The 25,544-nt window shown below is 49.9% G+C and overlaps 2 protein-coding genes across 2 annotated transcripts in view; both read right to left on the bottom strand.

The window, feature by feature from the left end:
- Positions 1–3,140: 3,140 nt before the first annotated feature.
- LOC118937740 (microfibril-associated glycoprotein 4-like) lies at positions 3,141–5,653 on the bottom strand. The gene is made up of 3 exons (XM_036938402.1): positions 5,278–5,653; positions 4,378–4,474; positions 3,141–4,234 (listed from the first exon to the last, which is right to left on the bottom strand). Exons 1-3 carry the CDS (start codon positions 5,281–5,283, stop codon positions 4,068–4,070), a joined length of 270 nt encoding a protein of 89 aa, XP_036794297.1. The 5' UTR covers positions 5,284–5,653; the 3' UTR covers positions 3,141–4,067.
- Positions 5,654–5,861: 208 nt separating this feature from the next.
- Positions 5,862–25,544, bottom strand: part of LOC110538410 (notch receptor 3) — a 45,666-nt gene continuing 25,983 nt past the window's right edge. Inside the window, exons 8-27 of the mRNA XM_036938401.1 lie at positions 25,257–25,370; positions 23,873–23,986; positions 21,046–21,279; positions 20,460–20,909; positions 17,857–18,243; positions 17,428–17,656; positions 17,093–17,294; positions 16,554–16,710; positions 15,360–15,544; positions 15,095–15,227; positions 13,536–13,793; positions 13,318–13,430; positions 12,549–13,084; positions 11,968–12,443; positions 11,596–11,821; positions 11,225–11,484; positions 10,688–10,992; positions 10,342–10,489; positions 10,113–10,210; positions 5,862–9,992 (exon numbers count right to left, since the gene is read on the bottom strand). Coding sequence (XP_036794296.1) covers positions 8,502–9,992; positions 10,113–10,210; positions 10,342–10,489; positions 10,688–10,992; positions 11,225–11,484; positions 11,596–11,821; positions 11,968–12,443; positions 12,549–13,084; positions 13,318–13,430; positions 13,536–13,793; positions 15,095–15,227; positions 15,360–15,544; positions 16,554–16,710; positions 17,093–17,294; positions 17,428–17,656; positions 17,857–18,243; positions 20,460–20,909; positions 21,046–21,279; positions 23,873–23,986; positions 25,257–25,370 — 6,116 coding nt within the window. The 3' untranslated portion in view covers positions 5,862–8,501. The remainder of the gene's footprint in view (positions 9,993–10,112; positions 10,211–10,341; positions 10,490–10,687; positions 10,993–11,224; positions 11,485–11,595; positions 11,822–11,967; positions 12,444–12,548; positions 13,085–13,317; positions 13,431–13,535; positions 13,794–15,094; positions 15,228–15,359; positions 15,545–16,553; positions 16,711–17,092; positions 17,295–17,427; positions 17,657–17,856; positions 18,244–20,459; positions 20,910–21,045; positions 21,280–23,872; positions 23,987–25,256; positions 25,371–25,544) is intronic.

Here is a 25,544-nt window from a genome sequence, read left to right as displayed (position 1 = left end):
AATTGTTGGAAAAATGAATTGTATCATGCATAAAGTCCTAACCGACTTGCCAAAACTATAGTTTGTTAAAAAAGAAATTGTGGAGTAGTTGAAAAACGAGTTTTAATGACAAAGTGTATGTAAACTTCCGACTTCAACTTTATTTCTATTCCTCCTACACATTCCCATTCCTGTATCTCCAATACTCTGTATGCCATCCTCTCTTTAACGAATGTAGCACAACCCCCACCGGCCCCACCACTCTGTCACACCTAAGAGAACTGAGTCAAGGAATCACCAGCCCAATCTCCTAAACCAACGATTTAAAACTTATGTAAATTGCCGACGAAGAACTACAACTCCCAGTAGAGCAGCCATAGTTTGCAAAATGACATGACCCAGTTAGGTCATCGGGCTAGCTGCTGCTCGGTCGTCGGTATGTGACTGTTCACTTTGCTTTAAACAGTGTTTACTTCCTAAACTTATCCCTATAGAATCTTACATTAAAACGAATGAATGGATTGTATTGGCAGGGCTACTCTTCAATGATGTCTACTCTGCTTCAAAGTTTGCTGTGGAGGGGTTCTGTGAGAGTCTAGCAGTACAAGCCATGAAGTTCAGTGTGAAGTCTATATTTAAGGAGATCCAGCCACATCACTTCAGATGAGTCATACATCAGTAACTAAACCAACATTCAGCAGTAAAAAGACTTTGCCCTAATGCCCCGACAGTGAACCCGCAGGTTATGTTTTCATGTAGATGATTAGCCTGAGATAGGGAATAGCTGATCGCACATGCATGTGCAAGCAGGAGGATTCCCTCAGTTAAACAGTGGTCCTTTATCTCTCCCTGCTCTGTCAACCTGTCCTTCTCCCTGATCTGTCCTTCTCCCCGCTCTGTCCATCTGTCCATCTCCATGCTCTGTCCATCTGCTCTGTTCATCTGTCCTTCTCCCTGCTCTGTCCATCTGTCCTTCTCCCTGCTCTGTCCATCTGTCCTTCTCCCGGCTCTGTCCATCTGTCCTTCTCCCTGCTCTGTTCACCTGTCCTTCTCCCTGCTCTGTCCATCTGTCCTTCTCCCTGCTCTGTCCATCTGTCCTTCTCCCGGCTCTGTCCATCTGTCCTTCTCCCGGCTCTGTCCATCTCCCGGTTCTGTCCATCTGTCCTTCTCCCGGCTCTGTCCATCTGTCCTTCTCCCTGCTCTGTCCATCTGTCCTTCTCCCTCCTCTGTCCATCTGTCCTTCTCCCTGCTCTGTCCATCTGTCCCTCTCCCTGCTCTGTCCATCTGTCCTTCTTCCTGCTCTGTCCATCTGTCCCTCTCCCCGCTCTGTCCATCTGTCCCTCTCCCTGCTCTGTCCATCTGTCCCTCTCCCTGCTCTGTCCATCTGTCCTTCCACTCTGAGGATGACTCTAGTGGAGCCTGGTCCGGTGGGGACAGAATTTGAGAGGAAGGTGTACGAGGACGCTGAGAAGATGGACCTCGCGGGGGCAGACGAGGAGACTGCTAGGATCTTCCGTGAGATCTACCTGCCCTACTCTAGGAAGGTGTTCAACTCTCTCACACAGACACCCGAGGAAATAGCAGAGATAACACTCTGTTATGTCACTATCTTATATTTTGTGACTACTATCCTAGTATTATTTGGTATGCAGTCTCAAGATCTCATCCTTTGGTGGCTAAATGGGACTAATCGCTCTACTCTACTCTCTTGCAGCAAACACTTCAACTGATGACAGCGAAGGAGCCTCCGTTTCGCCACCAGACCAACCGTGTGTACATGCCCATGACTGCCCTGAAGCACGCAGACCCTACCGGTCGTCTACCCCTGGACACCTTTTATAAGCTGCTATTCAAGCACGACAGTCTATTCACTGCCAGTCTGGGGCTGCTGCGCATGTTGCAGAAGAGGACGGGGAAGAGCTCCAATTGAGCAGAAGGTTGGAGAGACAGAGTGATTAACCTAGTGAGGAGAGATAGGGGGATAGAGAGAGTAGAAGGTTGGAGAGACAGAGTGAATAACCTAGTGAGGAGAGATAGGGGGATAGAGAGAGCAGAAGGTTGGAGAGACAGAGTGAATAACCTAGTGAGGAGAGATAGGGGGATAGAGAGAGCAGAAGGTTGGAGAGACAGAGTGAATAACCTAGTGAGGAGAGATAGGGGGATAGAGAGAGCAGAAGGTTGGAGAGACAGAGTGAATAACCTAGTGAGGAGAGATAGGGGGAAAGAGAGAGCTGAAGGTTGGTGAGACAGAGTGAATAACCTAGTGAGGAGAGATAGGGGGATAGAGAGAGCAGAAGGTTGGAGAGACAGAGTGAATAACCTAATGAGGAGAGATAGGGGGATAGAGAGAGCAGAAGGCGTGAGTCATTGAGTGACTCCAGTCTGCAGTGGACAAGCCCCCTTCTCTTCTCTGCTAGTCATTCCCAGTCATGGGCAGCAGAGAACTGGAAGGAAAGACGACCAAAGGAGGAATTGGCTTTGGGGGTGACCAGTGAGATGTACCTGCTGGAGCGCGTGCTACGAGTGGGTGCTGCTATGGTGACCAGTGAACTGAGATAAGGCTGGGCTTTACCTAGCGAAGACTTGTAGATAACCTGTAGCCAGTGGGTTTGGCGACGAGTATGAAGTGAGGGCCAACCAACGAGAGCGTACAGGTCGCAATGGTGGGTAGTGTATGGGGCTTTGGTGACAAAACGGATGGCACTGTGATAGACTGCATACAGTTTGTTGAGTAGAGTGTTGGGGGCTATTTTATAGATGACATCACCGAAGTCGAGGATTGGTAGGATGATCAGTTTTACGAGGGTATGTTTGGCAGCATGAGTGAAGGATGCTTTGTTGCGATATAGGAAGCCGATTCTAGATTGAATTTTGGATTGGAGATGCTTAATGTGAGTCTGGAAGGAGAGTTTACAGTCTAACCAGACACCCAGGTATTTGTAGTTGTCCACGTATTCTAAGTCAGAGCCGTCCAGAGTAGTGATGCTGGACGGGCGAGCAGGTGCGGGCAGTGATCGGTTGAATAGCATGCATTTAGTTTTACTTGCGTTTAAGAGCAGTTGGTGGCCACGGAAGGAGAGTTGTTTGGCATTGAAGCTCGTCTGGAGGTTAGTTAACACAGTGTCCAAGGAGGGGCCAGAAGTATACAGAATGGTGTCGTCTGCGTAGAGGTGGATCAGAGAATCACCAGCCGCAAGAGCAACATCATTGATATATACAGAGAAGAGAGTGTTTGTGTATAGACACAACAAAAGAGTACTGTTGAGACCTTCCTGATAAATCCTTAGTAAAAGACCCACGCCTCAGACCAGAAACCTTCCTTATGAACATTCATAACCACTTCTTAAACTATCAATGACTGTGCTCAACAAAGATGAGACTGAGATGAGACAAGTTAAGGACTGATGTTTGTGGGCCTCTAATCAAACCCGGTAACCTAGCCGTACGAACTAAGGGCTCAGTGTGTCTCAGACCAATCGGGACTCCTGCAACTGTTCCTCCAGCTTTTAGAGGATATTAGTGTGTTACTACTGTATTTTAACAGTGTAATGAAGGTTTACGGTAAGACTGGCAACACTTCAATAAAACGAGACAAAGCTTTTTTCCCTTCAATTTATTAGCTTTAAAATGTTTAAACTTCAGTGGCTTTCCAAATATTTTCATAACTTGAAAGGTAATATTTGAATGCAAAGTGTGAGAGGTTCTGAACTTATACCACAGGCCTTATCTTAATTTCAATGGCGTTTAAAGAGTATTTATAACCTTTCCAATACATCCAGTTGATACCAATACCATAGATTGAGTCGCCCCACAGATATACCCCGTTGGGATTGACACTGTGGCATTCTCCATATCACCATCCTCCTAGATGTGATTTAGCACCGTTTGAAGCGTGAGTGCCCTGGTCTTTGTCGAAGATGGAGAACTTCTGCCCATTGTGTTCATCCCATAGATTTTCCTGAAATGCAAGGGATTGTTCCACATTTCCATTTACAGTATAACTTTCTTCAGACTGTATCGACCAAGTAGTCCTTTCAGATTTGTAATACTGTTGTTTCACGGGAAAGGAGGAGAAATGTAAATGTTCTTTAGGCTCCATCTTTGAAGCCACTTAAATGCAGCTTGTATCCTTCATGCTCAGAGTGGACAGAGAAGGAGGAGTACTGCACGTGGGCTTTAGCCCCTTCAAAGTCCTCCGGATCCACCTTCAACTCATACTTCTTCCTCTGAGTGAGGAGATGGGTGTTTTCTAGGCCTGAGGGAGAGCACAAGGTGTTGGTGGAGAACATAACACAAGGTGAGTACTAAAGATAGTAATAATAGACATGAATAGACATTTAATGCATTTCGTATCTCAGCATAGACATTTCAAATGTGTCAAGTGAGTCATGCTCTTACCTAACCAGTACTCTCCAGATGACTGCCCAAACCCACTCCTGTATTGGTCCCATCCATGGTAAAAGTTCACTGTCCCATCCTTTCTCTCCTGGAACACCTGGAATAGATGGGCATTTTGAGATTTTCCACAGAAATATGAGATGTTCCACAGAAGGGGAATGTTTATCCATCTCTCCAGGTTGATAACATTCTCTACTTCAAAGGATAATTGAGCAAACAACAACATGGATTGAGCCCTGAGGTAGTGGTAGTGAAACACACTGTGATGAAGCTCAAAAGGCTATAAACAAAAGGTCTAGTCACTGTACACACTGTCTATTTCCCCCCCCTCAGGTTGGTCCTCACAGCTTGTTCCTGCAGGGTAGATGGTGTACACACTGTCTATTTCCCCCCCCTCAGGTTGGTCCTCACAGCTTGTTCCTGCAGGGTAGATGGTGTACACACTGTCCATTTCCCCCCCCCCCTCAGGTTGGTCCTCACAGCTTGTTCCTGCAGGGTAGATGGTGTACACACTGTCCATTTCCCCCCCCTCAGGTTGGTCCTCACAGCTTGTTCCTGCAGGGTAGATGGTGTACACACTGTCCATTTCCCCCCTCAGGTTGGTCCTCACAGCTTGTTCCTGCAGGGTAGATGGTGTACACACTGTCCATTTCCCCCCCTCAGGTTGGTCCTCACAGCTTGTTCCTGCAGGGTAGATGGTGTACACACCACTGTGTCCAAAGCCCCTTCTATACACATCAACACAATACACTGGCATGATATCATATGGTAGAGTATTGATTGCCACTGGGAGTAGTAGAATGAGCACATCCAAAGCCTGCAATAAATGTCAACTTTAACTTAAAGACATTATTATAGAATAATAAATCCCCACCCCCTATTCAAGGTAACCAATCTCACCTTCATTATTTCTCTGATAGGATAAAATGACCTTAGGGAAGTTGTCCAAAGTTGTGATCCTTCCTCGCTTCGAGATTAACGTTGAAATGGAGGATAATTATGAATAGCAAGGTCTTTGGAAGTTCAGGTTTATACCATTTAAAGAACAGGCCTGTCCCTCCTTGTAGACTCATTTACTTTTGTGCAATTGTGACAGAGTGGAAATTCCACCCGGCATGGGCACGAACTCACAACTCTCAGCGCCGTAACAACGTACTCAAGAGGTACTGTCAATACTACTGACCCAGAAATGCTAAGGCATTTCTAAACCCAGGGAGACAGTACTTCTAGGTCTCAGGAAGGCTGTAAAGGCGATGCCTTTAACCATCCACTAAAACGGCAATCAACATCATATTCTACATTTGAAACGATTTGCTCTATTCCCATGCGATACTTAATAATTAGTACATTATTATAAGTCAAATATAAATGTGTGAAAATACGATGAATGCAAAAAGATACACAGAAATGTAGTTCCCTACAGTTTTTATTAGAAGTGACTTATTTTACAACTTTTGTCTGTAGAAAGAAACATTGTGGAACAGTTTTTATGTACAATGATTTTTAAACTACTTTTAAACAAGTATAGGAATTAATAATAATGATAGAAAATATCTATGACTTCTAATAATACAAGACCAATAAAATATCAGTCACATCCTCAATTTTCACAATAATCCTAAAAGGAAGTACATTTTCTTTTTGTCCTTTTTAGTACATAATAATTTTTTAGAAACACAAGATGCATCTTAAACAAGTAGATCTACCCAGGACAAACATTATTTACAGACAGAAGTTGGGATATCTGAAATGTACAGACAGAGCATAGTAGTGTCGCCAGGAAAGGAAATCAAAGGACAACAAATAAACACTTCACTAAATGAACCCTGAACTGGAATCTGAACCTAGTATCAGTCCAACCCAGAAACCTCCCAGGTCTGACTGTACTGTAGTAGCTGGTTATAGTGAACAGGCTTGGACCAGTGAAGGAAACATAGTAATGAAATCGAACAGGGGAGGAGGATCTGATTGGCTTTCCCAGTAGTGAGTATCCTATCCAGGGAGCAGCAGTGGTCTTGTGAGGGTTAGTTGGATCCCTGGGGAGTGACATCCATAGTAAAGAGCTACAGTAGGGGGGTGCAGCACTACATAGTAGTGTTCTCTCTCCTTCCACGTCTTCTAACAAGTCATATGTAAATGTCCTCTCCGTGGCTAGTGGGGTGCAAGCTGCTAAAGATGCAGGGGAACGCTCCTCTGCATGCTGTAGTATAGCACCACCCTAAGGAGTGACAGAGCACTAACAGTCCCAACCCACCAGCCAGGCCCTCACACTGACCGACTGACTGACTACGACTGGAGCGCACCAGAGTTAGAATCAGTCCACAGACTTATTCGTAACTGAACCGCAGGAAAACATACCAACACCTCAATTACCAATGGAACCGCAAGAGAATGTGCTTCTATTGGCCAACGCGACAGCTAGCCTGAGTCCCAGATCTATGTGTGCGGTCTTACACGCATAACAATGACAGCAACGGAGTCGGCAAGAGAGCACACATAGATGTGGGACTCAGGCTACACAAAAACAGGACCAGTGGTCAAAGAACTAGAATAGAAGCAGTCAAAAACATGCGATCACACTGACAGGCAACATGCAGGAATGTTTGCAGGGGAGTGGTAAAGGAATAGCAGCTGATAAACATAGCTTAGTACACCGAGGAGATGTTCAAAAAAGTAACCATGGTGTCAACACATATACAGTATATAAAAAAACAAACACATAACTGAGTTAAAACCAAAACTAAAGGGCAGTGACAGGCTGATTTTAGAATTGACATAATAATGCCCTCATCTGAATGAATGTTCAGAATGAGTGAAAACAAGCTGCATGACTGAAGTAGTAATGGCAGACTGGGGGGGCAAGCCCTTTAGACCAGGACCAATGAGACTAATGACTAGGATGACTCGAGCCATGCCTGGGACTGACACGCAGACGACCTGGGACTGACACGCAGACGGCCTGGGACTGACACGCAGACGGCCTGGGACTGACACGCAGACGGCCTGGGACTGACACGCAGACGGCCTGGGACTGACACGCAGACGGCCTGGGGGAGAATGTGGCTTAAGTCAATGGGAAGTTGAAACTTGAACACGTCACTGTTTCTGTTTAGTTGTCTGTCTGACTGAACACTGGCCAATGTACGTACTGTAATGAATGTTTAAATGCCTTCCTGGCTGTTGTGTGTGGATAAGCAGAGTGCCTCATTGCAGTGTCAGAACCCCACCTCACGATCACCCTCCCTCCCAACACTTTGTCCCGTCAAGTGCTTCAGAGACGCCCATCATTCTACATTCTTACACATAATACTTCTACGGAATGTAGTCAGTCCTTTTTTTCTAGTTCATCAAATCAGAACATAATATCCCTAATGACAGCCAACTTAAAAGAGTACATATTTGTTCCCAAGCCAATCTGATCGTTTTACCTGTTGGCCTAAATAAATAACATCAGTCAAGAGAGGTGAGACCTCTTCCTCTTTCTATCTGAACCCCATGTTGATCTGCCTACAGAGTGTTAGACACCGGTGGTGGTGGTGGGCTGGGTGGAGAGAGACTGAATCACTAGTCGTTTTCCTTGTAACACCACTGGACCCAGGTGAGCCCAAGACATGTAACAGGTGAGTGTGAAACACTGTGTGAGAGGACAGGACAGAATGAGGCTGAGAAAACACCTGAAAAGGCAGTTCTGAGAAACACAAAAAAACAATAAATAAAAATAAAGGAATTCCCTTCAACATTGTTGCTTTTTTTCTTTCTTTTATCTACTTTTTAAGAGTTTGTTAGTTTTTCAGGAGAGCATCCCTAAGTCTTTGAAATGAAAGACTTCGTTTTCTTCATATACTTTTTATAATAATAAAAAAACAAGTCCATCTGTGACAGAATAAGTCTTACTTCATTAAATTGTCTGATCTTTTATATCCAGACAACACATTTCCCTTTACTCTTTCTCTGCAAACAACACTAGCAGACGGTCCTCGTGATAAAACACAGTCAATCCAAATCCAATGGAAATCTTGGAACCAGGCTGACGCATAAACTCCAGACACACAGGCCTTTACAGCCAGTCGTCTCCTCTCTCCTCTCCCCCAGGCAGGTCTCTGTTAACCAGGTGCCTTGGGGGTTCATGCAAACACCTGCATCTTGCCGTTGGACTCCTGGACATGTGGGATCTGGGTTTGGGCAGGACCGGCCACCGCCGGGCTGGGGGTGGAGTCTGACCAATCAGACACACAGTGGGGGGAGGGGCTGGACCAGGGCTCGGGCGACTCTGGGGAGGGGGTCAGGTAGGGATGCTCGCTGGACAGGCGGAGGTAATGCTTGGGAGTGGCATCCAGGGTGGAGGAGTAGCTGTGCTGGGAGGGCGGGGTGGGGTAGTCCTCCAAGCCTGCAGTGCTGCCACTGGCCTGGGGAGGAGGGGCCTGGGAGGCCTGTGGAGAGGTGGGCTGAGGGGCTGGCTGGGACTGAGGAGGCTGCTGCTGCTGCTGCTGGAAGAAGGCTGGAGGGGGCTGTGTCGTCTGGGGGGTGGATGGGGAGGAGGTGCCCATGCGGAGGCTCTGCTGGCTGGCCATGGAGTGGTTGTGGAGCTGCTGCTCTGCGATGGATGGCAGCTTGACGGGGCTGAGGGAGATGGGCGTGCTGGCAATGACAGGCGTGGGCTGCAGCATGGCCTGCTGGGCACTGCGGTACAGGTGCTGCTGATGCTGCTGGTGCTGCTGCATCATGAGGCTGTTCTGCTGCTGCTGCATGGGGCTCTGAGGGTGCATGCCCGCCTGGCTGCTGTGGACCAGATTCACCACCTGTCCCCCGCACTGGGAGGAGGAGGGCATGCGGCTGTGCCAGTCGAAGGGCACGCTGACAGGGCTCACCAGGCCCATGTTGAGCCCCAGCTGGCCGGCGTTGAGCACGTAGCCGTGGGGGCCCTGGTTGACCTGGCTGGCCATGGACACGCGGCCCTGCATGGACATGCCTCCATCTCCCAGGTCGTTGAGCTGGGCCAGAGACACAGCGAATGGACCAGAGCCGTCCATCATGCTGTTGTGCACCATGGGAGTGCTGGGCACCGACATGGAGGAGTGGAAGAGCCCCGAGGAGGGCATGGCGACCGGGGAGCAGGGGTTGGTGATGTAGCCGGCGTTGTTGGCCCCTCCGCGGGGGGAGTCCAGGGAGTCGACAGGGGACAGTGTGACAGAGCTCTCCAGCAGGGCGCTCTGCATGTCCAGGGTCAGCTTCTTGTTGCGGGCCTTAGCTGAATCCTTCAGGTTCTGGGCATGCTGCCCTCCCAGACCTGAACCCTTTGCCCCGGGGCGGCGACTCTTCTTCCCCTGGGGGGTGTTCTTCAGGCCGGGCATGAAGGCGCTGGGGGGGCACATGAGGGGGGACAGGGTGTGTCCCCCAGCCAGGTGGTGTGGGGCCCCTCCGTGGCCCTGGGGGCTCCTCACTGTGTTGTACTCATCCAGCAGCTGAACGATGTCATGGTGCATTCTCTCCTGGGCGATGTCCCGAGGCAGACGGTCCATATGGTCGGTTATCTCCCTGTTGGCGAAGTGGGCCAGGAGGACCTTGACCGCCTCACAACTACCCTCACGCGCCGCCAGGAAGAGAGGCGTCTCCTCCTAATATACAGAGAGAGAGAGAGAGATAGACATGTTGGCTCCTCAATATCTCTAAATATTCCAGACTGTATGACTGTGGGGAGCTGACAGTTGTAGATATAGGTGGAGGGCTGTGTGTACCTTGAGGTCCTGCATGTCTTTGTTGGCTCCGTTCTTCAGCAGGGCCATGGTGGCCTCCACGTTGTTGACAGCAGCTGCCCAGTGCAGAGCAGATTTACCTGGGATGGGAGGAACACACACGGTTGTTACTCATCCTACCGCTACCACGAAACACAGCATCACCATTCAACTGCATCAACTCTCTCTTCAACACACACACACTCACACACTAGTTTAGCCAATCACGTACCCAGTTCGTCGACAGCGTTGATGTCTGCGTGGCAGGTGATGAGTTCCTCCACCATGCCCTCTACGGCCAGGCGGGCAGCCAGGATCAGGGCGGTGGAGCCGTCGTACATACGAGAGTCCAGGTCTGTAGCCCGGGTTCGGATCAGAATCTAACCAGGACAGACAGGGAGAAATACCATGTCAGTCTGGCAGATGACACAACAGTCTACTCAGCAAGTGGGAAACCGTAAGCAGTAGCCAAGTCAAGTCTTACATGTGTAATGCTGCGTATAGAAAGACAGAGGAATACATTGAGTAAGTGTGAAGATATAACTTAAACATTAAGCATCTGAACAGTGTGTGTTTACCTGGAAGACCCCCTGGGCATCGGCGGCCACGGCGGCGTGTAGCGGCGTGCGCCCTGTGTTGTCCTGCGCGTTGGCGTCGGCCCCGGCGTCCAACAGCCGCTTAGCGGCGTCAGCGCGGGCATAGCGGGCAGCCAGGTGAAGGGCGGTCTCTCCAGTGCGGTCCGTCTGGGCGGCCAATGTGGCGCCCTGGTAGATGAGGTCAGAGATGATGTTGGCGGAACACTCCTCTGACTCCTCCTCCTCGGGGAGCTCGGGCTCCAGACCGCCTCCGCAGAACGACGCCAGCATCAGAGGGGTGAAACCGTCTGGAGGGGAGAAGGACGGGAGAGGTGAAGGGTCAGTCAATGTGTCAATCAAAACACAACGGACAGGAACAGATCAGAGATCAAACGTAGCAACTAACAATAAACACCGGGAATACGAATCAGGAGGAGCGTTTTTGAAAGGATATACTACAGCCTCAAGGATTCCAGTCCAGACACATACAACACTCCACATGACACAACAACGCTCCATGTGGTTCATTTCAATACTGACCAGGTCCTCGGACGTTGACGTCCATGCAGTCCTGGTCGAACTCTCCCTGGGGCGGGGTGAGGGCCATGGAGGGGGGCATGCGGATGTCTGCAGCCGCTAGGTGGTGCTGGGTCCACTGTCTACAGTCTACAGTGTCTTCACTGTCTGACAGGATACTGGGCTCCTCAACCTTCAGTCTCTTGGCCTCGGGGCAGTCTGTGTCGATCCACGAGTCACTGTGGTCGCCAAGCAGAGACTCCTCCACCGTCTTGGGCATGTATCTGGAGAGAGACCGGTAACACACAGTCACAATACCATAGTGGAGCAGATACATTGATTTGGAATCACCATAGGAGTTCTGTAAGTCAGGACACAACAGTGTGGTTACTCACTTCATGCCCAGTGCGTCCTGGCCTAAGGGTTCCCTGCGGTTCTTGTTGCTGCTGGGTTCCTTCTTGGGGAAGAAGCCCTCGGGGAACCACAGGGTGCTGTGTTCTCTCTTTCTGCGGCCGATCAGCACGCCCACCACCAGGATGACCAATAGGAACAGGGCTGCCACGCCCACCAGCATCAGCTTGCCCCACTCTGGCATGTCTACAGGGTCTGGGATCTTCTCACCTACATGTTATTACAAGGACTTTAGTGTACGAGCTGTGGTTACAGTATTTGATGGAGAAATGACATATATATATATATATATATATATATAAATGTTTGTAACGTTATTCTGTATCCTGGTATAGTGTCCGTGGGTTTCTACTCACCGCGGACTTCTTTGATGGGGTAGGGGAAGCGGAGCATCTCCACGGCTGACAGAGCTCCCAGGTAGTCTGCTGCACTGTCTGCCGATGGGAAACAGTCGTCAGACCGCTGGGAACACAGACGGTTGTCTATCTCCAGGTACACTATGGACCCAATGACCTCCTGGTGGGGCTGCAGCTCTCGTTTGAGGCGCGCCTCTCGGCGGGTGTAGGGTCGGATCATGGGCTCTCCGTTGTGGTCCAGGCGGAAGCGCAGGGTGGTTCTCAGGATGGCGCTGAGCTTCTGCAGGAAGGCAGGGGCCGTATTCACGAGTTCGTTCGGGGGTAGCAGGACCACCAGGACCAGCACCCCGTCAGCCAGGTTCTCTGGAACCTTCCCTGCACAGTCCAGACCGTCCCAGCCACACTCCTCTGAGTTACAGCCCTGGTCACAGCGGCCGTCAGCGTAGTGGTCGATGCAGTACGCCTCGTAGATGGGACTGGTGGAGACAGAGAGTTACAGAGATCAGCTTAGAGGGTCTCATATAGAGGGTAAAGTGAAAGAATGAGAGTCCAGAACAGAATGCTGGCGGTGGAGTACTTACTTGCAGATTTTCTCTTTGCTTTTGCAGTCAAAGTTGTCGTAGAGGCAGTCGGCGTTGTTGCACGACTCGTCACACTGGCTGTTGTTGAAAACACGCCAGCAGCGCGGGTCGGTGCAGCGAGCCCACGGGTTCACCGCCAGCGAGCAGTCGCCCCCGTCCCAGCGGCAGTGGAATGTGTTGCACTCCTTGTCACAGACACCGTCGTTGGCCTTGCCGTGGCAGTCGGCCAGGGGGCAGGCGGGCGGCAGAAGGGTCTCTATCAGCCTGGTGCTGCCCTGCTCGCAGCGCTTGCCCGTCCAGCCTTGGGCACACTGGCAGAGGAAGAAGGGGAAGCTGGTCTCCTCAGTGCAGATGCCTCCGTTGCGGCACGGCTGGGAGGAGCAGCCCTCGTTACTACGGTGCTGGCACTGGGGCCCGGCATAGCCTGTCAGGCAGGTACAGCGGGCGCCCCGCGTGGTCAGAGCACAACTACCTCCATTATAGCAAGACAACTCCCGACACGACATGCTCCTCTCACAGTTGTTCCCAGCATAGCCCTGAGGAGGGAGAACAATCACATACAACGTCAGTGTGGGTAAGAAACAGATGTGGTCAACTACAGGACGTTAGCATTGTAATAAATCCAGGGGGCTTTGACATATGGTTCTAGGTTATGCTCTGTGAGCAGGGAAGTTCAGGGAGACAGAGATGGTTGTAGAAATATCAGCTGTTTCCACAGGCGGACTAGACACGGGGTAAAAGTGTGCCACAGTGACATGTTGATACTTACCAGCTGACAGGTACAGGTGTATCCAAGTGCTGAGGTGCTGGAGACAGAACAGGCCCCTCCGTTCTGACAGGGCTGAGACTCACACACACTGAACCTGCTCTGGCACCGCCGACCTGCACACAATAACACACACACACGTTAGAGTGGCGCAAACAGATACAAACACACACATTTATTACACAGCAATACGACTATACACACACGCGCACCCTCCTTACCTGTGAAGCTGGATTTGCAGACACACTGGTAGTCGTTGGGGAGCTGGATGCAGTCCAGACTGTTGGCGGGGCTGCAGGGGTTGGAGTGACACTCGTTGATGTCCCCCTCACACCTTTCTCCAGTGAAGCCAGGGGGACAGTTACAGCGGTAGCCCCCCACTCTGTCCACACAGGTACCGTTGTTCAGACACTTAGGAGGAGTTCCGCGCAGCCGCAGAGGAGGAGCACAGTCATCCTCGTTGATCTCACACAGAACACCTGTAGGAGAGATGGACAGGTATCAACATTGTGTATGTTTACATGCACACTAGTAATGAAATATCAAACTGAGTATGGCATTAGTCATGTAAACACCTTACTCTTCTTATCTTAATCAGCGTAAGGTTATAATGGTAGTAAGCATACGCCGATTAAAACACCTGGTTGTCTGAGCAATCTTCTCAAATTATTAGGACATGTTAACGGCTTAATCTGACTTCCAGCAGTGTATTTGATCTGTACATGTACCAGGCAGCACCAGCAGTGTAATTGATCTGTACATGTACCAGGCAGCACCAGCAGTGTATTTGATCTGTACATGTACCAGGCAGCGCCAGCAGTGTATTTGATCTGTACATGTACCAGGCAGCACCAGCCGTGTATTTGATCTGTACATGTACCAGGCATCGCCAACAGTGTATTTGATCTGTACATGTACCAGGCAGCACCAGCCGTGTATTTGATCTCTACATGTACCAGGCAGCACCAGCAGTGCAATTGATCTGTACATGTACCAGGCAGCACCAGCAGTGTATTTGAATTGGAACATGTACCAGGCAGCACCAGCAGTGTAATTGATCTGTACATGTACCAGGCAGCACCAGCAGTGTAATTTATCTGTACATGTACCAGGCAGCACCAGCAGTGTATTTTATTTGTACATGTACCAGGCAGCACCAGCAGTGTAATTTATCTGTACATGTACCAGGCAGCACCAGCAGTGTATTTTATTTGTACATGTACCAGGCAGCACCAGCAGTATATTTGATCTCTACATGTACCAGGCAGCACCAGCAGTGTAATTGATCTGTACATGTACCAGGCAGCACCAGCAGTGTATTTGATCTGTACATGTACCAGGCAGCACCAGCAGTGTAATTGATCTGTACATGTACCAGGCAGCACCAGCAGTGTAATTTATCTGTACATGTACCAGGTAGCACCAGCAGTGTATTTTATTTGTACATGTACCAGGCAGCACCAGCAGTGTATTTGATCTGTACATGTACCAGGCAGCACCAGCCGTGTATTTGATCTGTACATGTACCAGGCAGCACCAGCAGTATATTTGATCTGTACATGTACCAGGCAGCACCAGCAGTATATTTGATCTGTACATGTACCAGGCAGCACCAGCCGTGTATTTGATCTGTACATGTACCAGGCCTCCCAAAATCAAATAGGCCTCTCAAAAATAACAGAAGAGGACATGGGTGAGTATTGAAGAGGACATGTTGTGAGTATGGAAGAGGACATGTTGTGAGTATGGAGGAGGACATGGGTGAGTACAGAGGACATACCCAAGGTGCCAGGTGGGCAGGAGCAGATGTAGTGTCCCACCAGGTCAATGCAGGTGCCACCGTTCTGACACGGGTGAGACTGGCACTCGTTGACCTCCATCTCACAGTTCTCTCCGGTGTAGCCTGGCATACACTGCAGGGCCATAGACACATAATATTAACATCATATCTAGAACCATATTACAACAACATTAAGACAATCACTTCAGAGTTATTAGACAAACTGTAGTTTATACAGAATTCTGACTTGACTAATCCGACTCACGTCACACTGGTATCCTCCCACGTAGCCCCTGCAGGTGGCGCCGTTGCGACAGTGTTTGTCCTCACAGTGGTCCACCTGGCTCTCACAGTAGCTGTCTGTGTAGTCTGTGGGACACTTACAGTAGTGGGTGTTGCCTGTGTTGACACAGTGACCTCCGTGATGACACAGCTCGTCTGTCTGGAGGCCTGGGAGCAGACAAGAGACCATGGTATAAATACAAACACATACTGCATACATGCCCTAAACCAGGGGTGTCAAACATAGGGCCTGTGGGTGGTTGAGTAAAACAAAATATATGTGTGATAGGTGAGAATTGAATGATTAGAATATTCCGCCCTGAAACATATAATTGTATGGAATTGATTAGTATGTCTAAAATCATAATCAATAAATGTGTAGTCCTAGTCAGAATTAGGGTAAAGACAATATGTCTTTATGGTATTATAAACACAGACTGTCTGAGCTTGGTGCCGACCTGACTAGAGATTTGGGAGAGAATGGGGAGTACGTCTCAAGGACAAGGTCGCTATCTCTGTCGGCTGGGTAGAGAGACAGACAGTGTGTGCGTAGCAGGACGTGTGTGTGTGTATGTTTGTGTGTATGCGCGTGCGTATGTTTGTGTGTATGTGTCTGTATGTCTGGGTTTGAGAAGTCAGTATAAAATGAATTGTTTTGTATTCTTGGCTTTAGAACGTTCTCTGAATAAACTGTACTAACCTTTTGTATAAGCTGAGTCTTTGACTAATTATTATTAAACCCATGGTCTTACAGATCTCGGGGATTGGTCAGAGCTATTGATTGATTGTTAATATCATTGGGATTGGAAATTCTCTTATCAATATGTACGAACTCAATATACTTTAAAATGACTAAAACCAAATGGAAACAGTGTAGTAATGATAATGGACCTACATTCATACAGTTTGTTGACTGTTTCCAGCTCTCTAATAATCACCAAAATGAAGCTAGACCGTCAGGGAGCATCAGAAAATCCCACAACTATGGATAGAGGACAATTCTTTGCTAACTGATGGAGAGGAAATATAAAGATTTTTGTGTGCGGCCCTCTGGACCTGGTTGAAGACCGAATGCGGCCCCCGGGGTAAAATGAGTTTAACACTGCTGCGCTAAACACTTACAGTAAGCACACACACACACACACACAAATAACAAGAACAGAGCATGCCTCCGTACCTCTCTTGAGTGCGGCAACCTCACAGGAAACCCCAGGGATGTCACAGTAGCGTCCAGACCAGCCTCCCAGACACTCACAGGAGAAGGAGGCGTCCTTCTGACGACAGCGCCCTCCGTTCTGACAGGGAGACGAGCGTCTGCACCAGTCCACTGGCATCTGGAGAGACAGAACCAGCTTAACACCACAGTATCTGAACATATCTTTGTGTTAATGCTTTCTGGATTGGTATAGAATAGAATAGTATAGAATATAATAGTATAGCATAAAAAATTATAGAATAGTATAGAATATAAAAGTATAGAATGTAATAGTATAGAATATAATAGAATAGAAAAGAATAGTATGAAATATAATAGTATTGTGTAGCAAAAAATAGTATAGAATATAATACTATTGTGTAGCAAAAAATAGTATAGAATCGTACAGAATATAATAGTATAGTATAGAACAGAATAGTATAAAATAGTATAGAAAATATTGTATAGAATATAATTGTATAGCCTATAATAGTATAGTGTTGTATATGATGTGTGTGTACCTGGCAGCGGTTGCCTGTGTATCCCTTGGGACAAGAACAGCGGAAGGACTCCAGAGCGTCCTGGCAGACCCCTCCGTTGAGGCAGGGCTGGGAGTCACACTCATTCACCTCATACTGGCAGTGGGAGCCTGTGAAGCCTGAGCGACAGGTACAGGAGTAGCCGTTGATCTTGTCTGTACAGGTACCTCCGTTGAAGCATGAGCTGTGGGTGTAGGGTAAAAGATAGTTCAATCATCACTGCTGATCCATTCTGCACACATCCGAACACGCACCGTTTCAAAGGTCACAAAAGGCACATGTGCACGCACACAAACACAGCGGACTATGAGACTCACCTTTCAGTGCAGTCTGGGATGTTGGTCTCACAGTTAATGCCAGTGAAGCCAGGTCTGCAGGTGCAGGTGTAGCTGTTGACGTAGTCTGTGCAGGTGCCTCCGTTCTTACAGGGGGCGCTCTGACACTCGTTGACCTCCACGGCACAGCGAGGCCCCGTGAAGCCTGGCAGACAGCTGCAGTGGAACGAGTTCACACCGTCCGTACAGGAACCCCCACTCAGACACGGGTCTGCAGGAAGACAGAGATAGAGCGAGAGAGAGAGAGAGAGGGGTTCTATGGATAGTTCTATGGATAATGTGATAAACTGGAGTTGGAGGAAGTAGAAGCAGATATGGAGGCCAGTATTGTACAGCAGCAGCAGAGACTGTGGTTCTATGGATAATGAAGTACAGTAATATAATATTGCTAGTCTCTCATTGGTCACTCACTAGGGGCACAGTCATTGATGTCCGTCTCACAGTTGGGCCCGGTGAAGCCGCCGCGGCAGGAGCACACGAACCCTCCCAGTGTGTTGGTGCAGGTACCACGGTTCTTACACGGGTTGGCGATGCACTCGTTCACGTCAATGTTGCACAGCTGACCTTGCCATCCTTGCTGGCAGTTGCACTGGTAGCTCAGGTAGTCAGGTGTGTTGGTGCACAGGGCATGGTTGGCGCAGGGGTTGGGGGAGCAGGGGGTGAGCACGTCGGCACAGGTGGGCCCGCTGTAGGGCAGCTCACACAGACAGGTGAAACTGGCCACGCCGTCCACACACGTGCCCTGGTTCAGACACGGACTGGACGAACACTCGTTGATGTTGACCTGGCACAGGTTACCTAGGCAATGCAGGACAGAGCGAACACAAGGGAGATGTGTTAGATTACGATACAGAGTAGAGTCATTGAGTAGGTTAATTTAACATGGGGACAAACCTTGTCTGTCAACCGCTGCAGTTATTTTAGATATACACTAGGGGGCGTTATGAGCCAATATATTAGATGGGACCCTTTATGGAGGATCTGGAAACCAAACAAGGCCTCTTGAGTTGTGTGAAGCATCAGTTGGCACTAGAACAACGTACAGAAGTTTACACGGTCTGTAGATGGTCAAGTGTTTTGGTGCATACATGCATCTCCAGGTTGGTGTTTATCTACCATGTGTTTGTTTGTATACTGTGAGAGCGTATACATCACAGGTGCCTGGTGTATGTTTGTGGTGCCTCTGTGTGTCTAGAGTCAGGGTTCGGGATAGAGATAGGGTTTGGGGTAGAGTCAGGGTTCAGGATAGAGATAGGTTTTGGGGTAGAGTCAGGGTTCTGGATAGAGATAGGGTTTGGGGTAGAGTCAGGCTTCGGGATAGAGATAGGTTTTGGGGTAGAGTCAGGGTTCAGGATAGAGATAGGGTTTGGGGTAGAGTCAGGGTTCTGGATAGAGATAGGGTTTGGGGTAGAGTCAGGCTTCGGGATAGAGATAGGGTTTGGGGTAGAGTCAGGCTTCGGGATAGAGATAGGGTTTGGGGTAGAGTCAGGGTTCGGGATAAAGATAGGGTTTGGGGTAGAGTCAGGGTTAGGGATAGAGATAGGGTTTGGGGTAGAGTCAGGGTTAGGGATAGAGATAGGGTTAGGGATAGACATAGGGTTGGAATAGAGATAGGGTTAGGGATAGGGTTAGGGATAGAGATAGGGTTAGGGATAGAGATAGGGTTAGGGATAGAGATAGGGTCAGGGTTGGGATAGAGATAGGGTTAGGGATACAGATAGAGATAGGGTTAGGGATAGAGATAGGGTCAGGGTTAGGGTTGGGATAGAGATAGGGTTAGGGATAGAGATAGGGTCAGGGTTAGGATAGAGATAGGGTTAGGGATAGGGTTAGAGATAGGGTCAGGGTTGGGATAGAGATAGGGTTAGGGATAGAGATAGGGTTAGGGTCAGGGTTAGGGTTGGGATAGAGATAGGGTTGGGATAGAGATAGGGTTAGGGATAGGGCCAGGGTTGGGATAGAGATAGGGTTAGGGTTGGGATAGAGATAGGGTTAGGGTTGGGATAGAGATAGGGTTAGGGATAGGGCCAGGGTTAGGGTTGGGATAGAGATAGGGTTAGGGTTGGGATAGAGATAGGGTTAGGGATAGAGATAGGGTTTGGGGTAGAGTCAGGGTCTGGGATAGAGATAGGGTTAGGGATAGGGCCAGAGTTAGGGTTGGGATAGAGATAGGGTTAGGGATAGAGATAGGGTTAGGGTCAGGGTTAGGGTTGGGATAGAGATAGGGTTAGGGTTGGGATAGAGATAGGGTTAGGGATAGGGTTAGGGTTGGGATAGAGATAGGGTTAGGGATAGAGATAGGGTTAGGGTCAGGGTTGGGATAGAGATAGGGTTAGGGATAGAGATAGGGTTAGGGTTAGGGTTGGGATAGAGATAGGGTTAGGGTTGGGATAGAGATAGGGTTAGGGATAGAGATAGGGTTCGGGGTAGAGTCAGGGTTAGGGATCTGGTCAGGGTTAGGGATAGAGATAGGGTTAGGGTTGGGATAGAGATAGGGTTAGGGTTGGGATTGAGATAGGGTTAGGGATAGAGATAGGGTTAGGGTTGGGATAGAGATAGGGTTAGGGATAGAGATAGGGTTAGGGATAGGGTTAGGGTTGGGATAGAGATAGGGTTAGGGTTGGGATAGAGATAGGGTTAGGGTTGGGATTGAGATAGGGTTAGGGATAGAGATAGGGTCAGGGTTAGGGATAGAGATAGGGTTGGGATAGAGATAGGGTTAGGGTTGGGATAGAGATAGGGTTAGGGTTGGGATAGGGTTAGGGTTAGGGTTGGGATAGAGATAGGGTTAGGGTTGGGATAGAGATAGGGTTAGGGTTAGGGTTGGGATAGAGATAGGGTTAGGGTTGGGATAGAGATAGGGTTAGGGTTAGGGTTGGGATAGAGATAGGGTTAGGGTTGGGATAGAGATAGGGTTAGGGTTAGGGTTGGGATAGAGATAGGGTTAGGGTTGGGATAGAGATAGGGTTAGGGTTGGGATAGAGATAGGGTTAGGGATAGGACAGCAGGCTCACCTCTGAAGCCCTGGCGACACTTGCAGGTGAATCCGTTCAGCTGATCGATGCAGGTGCCAGCGTTCTGACAGGGGCTGGGCAGACAGTCATTACGGTCTAGGTCACAGTTCTTCCCCACCCAGCCGGGCTCACAGTCACAGCGGTAGCCGTTGATGTCGTCTCTGCAGGCGCCGTGCACACAGGGGTTGCTGCCACACTCGTCCACCTGGGAGTAACAGTAGGGAGGCTGGAAGCCCTCGGGACACTGGCAGTGGAAGCCGTTCTCCTCGTCCACACACGTCCCCCCGTTCCTGCAGGGTCCGGACGAGCACTCGTCCATCTCCACGTTGCACAGAGGGCCGGTGAAGCCCGGTTTGCACACGCAGTCGTAGCGGTTGATGCCGTCCTTGCAGATGCCATAGTCACATGGTTTGCTGGCGCAGTCATCAAAGTTAATCTCACAGTTGGTACCTGTGTGTACAAGAGAGAGACCACCAATCAAACAGCAGTACTAAGACAGAGACCCCAGCAGACACTCTGTGTCCATAATCAGAATAAAGTAGAAGATATTTAGTGTTATGAATCTCTGTTGGTACTGCTCTCTCACCTGAGGTACCGTGCTGACACTGGCAGATGTACTTGTTGACCAGGTCCACACACTTGCCCCCATTCTGGCAGGGGTTACTGTGGCACTCGTTCAGCTGGTTCTCGCAGCGGTAACCCGTGTAGCCCGCCTCACAGTTACACGTGTAGCTGGCGATGCCGTCCACGCAGGTGCCGTGGTGGCACGGGTCGGGCTGGCAGTTGTTGGTGTTGCTCTCGCACAGTGTGCCCTCGTACCCTTGGGGAAGAGACAACAGGAATTAGAACAGGCCTCCTGGGGTTTCTTTGCGTCTCACTCTTCATCTTTTAGATAGTTATTTCTCTTTAAATCTGCCTGCCACCCAGCCACCTCTCCTCATCCAAACCCCTCCTACCATTTCCCCTCTCCCATTCACTTCTCTCCATCTCCACTTCCCTCTTTATCCCTCTCTATTTCCTCCCCCTATTTCCCACTCTTTCTCTCTCTATGAAAGCTTCTACAGTTTGGAGTTCTGGGCCCCATGGTTTCCATGCCGACGGTGGTGTGTGTGAGACTGAGCAGTGTTAGTTGGTTCGTTAGTGTGCAGCGCCGTGTGGTGTGGTGGTGCAGAGAGAGTTGAGTGCTGCTGTGCCGGGTGCTAGGTAGGCCCCGTCGTGCTGTGGGCCAGGGGACAGGGCCTTGCGGTGTAGAAGGAGTTGGGCCCTTGACAAGGCTCACAGGCCTGGCTTTGTTCCCACCGGGGACAATGGACCGCGCCACGTCTAACAGGGCCACTTCACTCAACAACGGGAGGAGGGGGGGGGGACAGGGAATACCAAGCAGCTGGTCACCGCTAAACAATGCAACAGACTCCCCCATACACACACATACACAGAGCCTCCGACAAACACACAAACACACACTAGACCTACTAACACAAACACACCTGCTCAAGAAACAGCAAAAAACACTGTAGCTGAGCTGTTCACAGTCGAACACATAGATGTTAATATGAATGGGAATGACCTTGAGTGAGCTAAGATATACCATAAGGCCAGTGCAGCGTGTTGGGGTGTGCGAGGGTATGTATTGTGGGGTACAGAGGAACAGATGTCGGAGGGGATGACCAGCCCTAACCCCCCGCCCTCCCAGCAGCTGCTGGCCCTGGGTGACCCTGTGTGTGATCCTGGGGTCCGAGGGACCGGCTGGGGAGAAGAGGGAATTTGGGGCCTCAGCCCAGTCTCAACCCCAGCCCAGTCTAAACCCAAGCCCAGTCTCAATCCCAGCCCAGTCTCAACCCCAGCCCAGTCTCAACCCCAGTCCAGTCTCAACCCCAGTCCAGTCTCAACCTCAGCCCAGTCTCAACCCCAGCCCAGTCTCAATCCAAGCCCAGTCTCAACTCCAGCCCAGTCTCAACCTCAGCCCAGTCTCAATCCTTGCCCAGCCTCAACCCCAGCCAAGTCTCAACCCCAGCCCAGTCTCAACCCTAGTCCAGTCTCAATCCAAGCCCAGTCTCAACCCCAGTCCAGTCTCAACCCCAGTCCAGTCTCAATCCAAGCCCAGTCTCAACCCCAGTCCAGTCTCAACCCCAGTCCAGTCTCAACCTCAGCCCAGTCTCAACCCCAGCCCAGTCTCAACCCCAGCCCAGTCTCAATCCAAGCCCAGTCTCAACTCCAGGCCAGTCTCAACCTCAGCCCAGTCTCAATCCTTGCCCAGCCTCAACCCCAGCCAAGTCTCAACCCCAGCCCAGTCTCAACCCCAGTCCAGTCTCAATCCAAGCCCAGTCTCAACCCCCCGTCCAGTCTCAACCCCAGTCCAGTCTCAATCCAAGCCCAGTCTTAACCCCAGCCCAGTCTCAACCCCAGCCCAGTCTCAATCCAAGCCCAGTCTCAACCCCAGCCCAGTCTCAACCCCAGCCCAGTCTCAACCCTAGTCCAGTCTCAATCCAAGCCCAGTCTCAACCCCAGTCCAGTCTCAACCCCAGTCCAGTCTCAATCCAAGCCCAGTCTCAACCCCAGTCCAGTCTCAACCCCAGTCCAGTCTCAACCTCAGCCCAGTCTCAACCCCAGCCCAGTCTCAACCCCAGCCCAGTCTCAACCCCAGCCCAGTCTCAATCCTAGCCCAGTCTAAACCCAAGCCCAGTCTCAACCCCAGCCCAGTCTCAATCCAAGCCCAGTCTCAACCCCAGTCCAGTCTCAACCCCAGTCCAGTCTCAACCCCAGCCCAGTCTCAACCCCAGTCCAGTCTCAACCCCAGTCCAGTCTCAACCCCAGCCCAGTCTCAATCCAAGCCCAGTCTCAACCCCAGCCCAGTCTCAACCCCAGCCCAGTCTCAATCCTAGCCCAGTCTAAACCCAAGCCCAGTCTCAACCCCAGCCCAGTCTCAATCCAAGCCCAGTCTCAACCCCAGTCCAGTCTCAACCCCAGCCCAGTCTCAACCCCAGCCCAGTCTCAACCCCAGTCCAGTCTCAACCCCAGCCCAGTCTCAACCCCAGCCCAGTCTCAACCCCAGTCCAGTCTCAACCCCAGCCCAGTCTCAACCCCAGCCCAGTCTCAACCCGAGTCCAGTCTCAACCCCAGCCCAGTCTCAACCCAAGCTCAGCCTCAGTCCATCTCCAGCAACAGTCTCCCAGGTCCAGTCCAACCAGCAGTCTGAGGCCGCAACAGACACACAACCAGGGAGTCTTCTGACCCGACTATCACTCACTCTCACATGAGACCATCACCATCTATAACCCCTATGAGGGGACAGACTTGTCTGCTGTAGGGGCTGACTGTCAGTCTAGGACCACTAATATATGTACACACTGGCACACACAAACACAGAACACACACATGGACATAAAGAAATTGACATTATTATTGCTCCTTACCTTCAGCACAGCGGCACTCGTATCCGTTGGGCCGGTCGTAACACTTGGCTCCGTTCTGGCAGGGCGTGCTGGCGCACTCATCAATGTCGATCTGACACATGGTGCCAGTAAACCCTGGGACAGGCAAATACAGAGGTGAAGGGTCAGAGAAAAGCTCCGGTAGACGGGTCCACAGTGAGGTCAGCCAGAGGTCTCCAGGCTAGGTTAGGTGTGGGACGTCCGTACAGAGGGATGGTAAGGCTCTAAAGTGTCTGGGTGATCCATGGACTTGAAATGTCTACTGTGATCCACAGTGTAGGACCTAAACATGGTTCTGGAGGGGGTTAGGCTCTGCAATGTCTGGAATCTGCAGTGTTCTGTTACGTCTGGACTATGATGCATTCTGGGATGTGTGGTGAATTTGAGAATGTCTGGACTCTTAAGGACTATGTTGTGTTCTGGAATGTCTGCTAATGTCAAGTCACGGTTCCAACTTCCAACACGTCTACCAATCGCTTAACCCAGCAACATTTTATCTCCCACATGCTTACCGTTTAAATGGATTTCTTGCCCCGACATTAATGTAAATGTCAAACCAGAATAGTGAATATGGATGATGCCTTGGTCAACTAGCTGAGCCATATCATCTGGTACATGTTCTTCTACAGTGTCTGAAACCGCTCGTTCTCAATTTGTTAAGATGGAAACACCAAAGTAGGCTTTAAATGAACTTGTATTCCATGTCTAAGAAAAAGCAACAGAAATCAATGGGGAAGGGGCCCATGGAGGAGTCAATTGGTGCGGTCGGTTTAGGAATACCTAGTGGTGATTAACAGTGTGAGGAGGATGGACCTGGTCTATGTGTCTGTGTTGCTGCTTGGGGCAGGAGGTTAGAGGGGGAGAGACAGTGGGATTGTTTTCTCTCTCAGGGACCCCCCCCCCCTGCCTGCATCAGCTACAGGCTCAATAGCTAGATGGGGGGTGAGGGGGGATGTCTGCCCCAGATGTAAATTGCCAACCTGAAAAGGAATCTCATTAGTAGGACTGCTGTCCCTTCCACATTCCACCATAGATGAGGAGAGGAAGGGGGAGGAGTTGTGTGGGGGGGGGGGGGGGGGGGGGGGTCACAATAGTGTCTTTGTTCAGTGGAAAGGATAGGCAGGCTGCCTCTGGGGCCTGCATGGCTTTTATGACTGGGCTTGGTTGCTCTAAACTCCCATCAGACAAAACCAGCAAGGAGGAGCACTGATTCACAGGGACATTTAACTCTCATTTATCTCACACCTGTTTGGTTCACACTGACCAACACCGGCACAGGTCAGCTATTTTCATTCATGAAAGGCCGGAGAGGTTCTTTGCTGTACCTCAACAGCTCAGAGAGACTCAGACATGATTCGGGTCTTACCTGGCTGGCAGGTGCATGTGAAGCCGTTGACCATGTCCCGGCAGATACCGTCGTTCACACAAGGGTTGCTCTCACACTCATCCACATCCACCTCACAGTAGGTCCCCATGTAGCCTGGAAAGTAAATACGCATATATATATATATATATATATATTGTAACATATATTTATTGGATTTTCAAACGGGACAATCAGCATAATTATTAAAGAACACCCCCCTGCATATACATTATTAAAACAAATATCAAAGATCATAGTTATTCATAAAATACAAAAATGTGAAGTGAA

This window comes from Oncorhynchus mykiss, chromosome 12, assembly GCF_013265735.2.
Source record: "Oncorhynchus mykiss isolate Arlee chromosome 12, USDA_OmykA_1.1, whole genome shotgun sequence".
NCBI lineage: Eukaryota > Metazoa > Chordata > Actinopteri > Salmoniformes > Salmonidae > Oncorhynchus > Oncorhynchus mykiss.
This window is presented reverse-complemented; position numbering and strand designations above follow the sequence as displayed.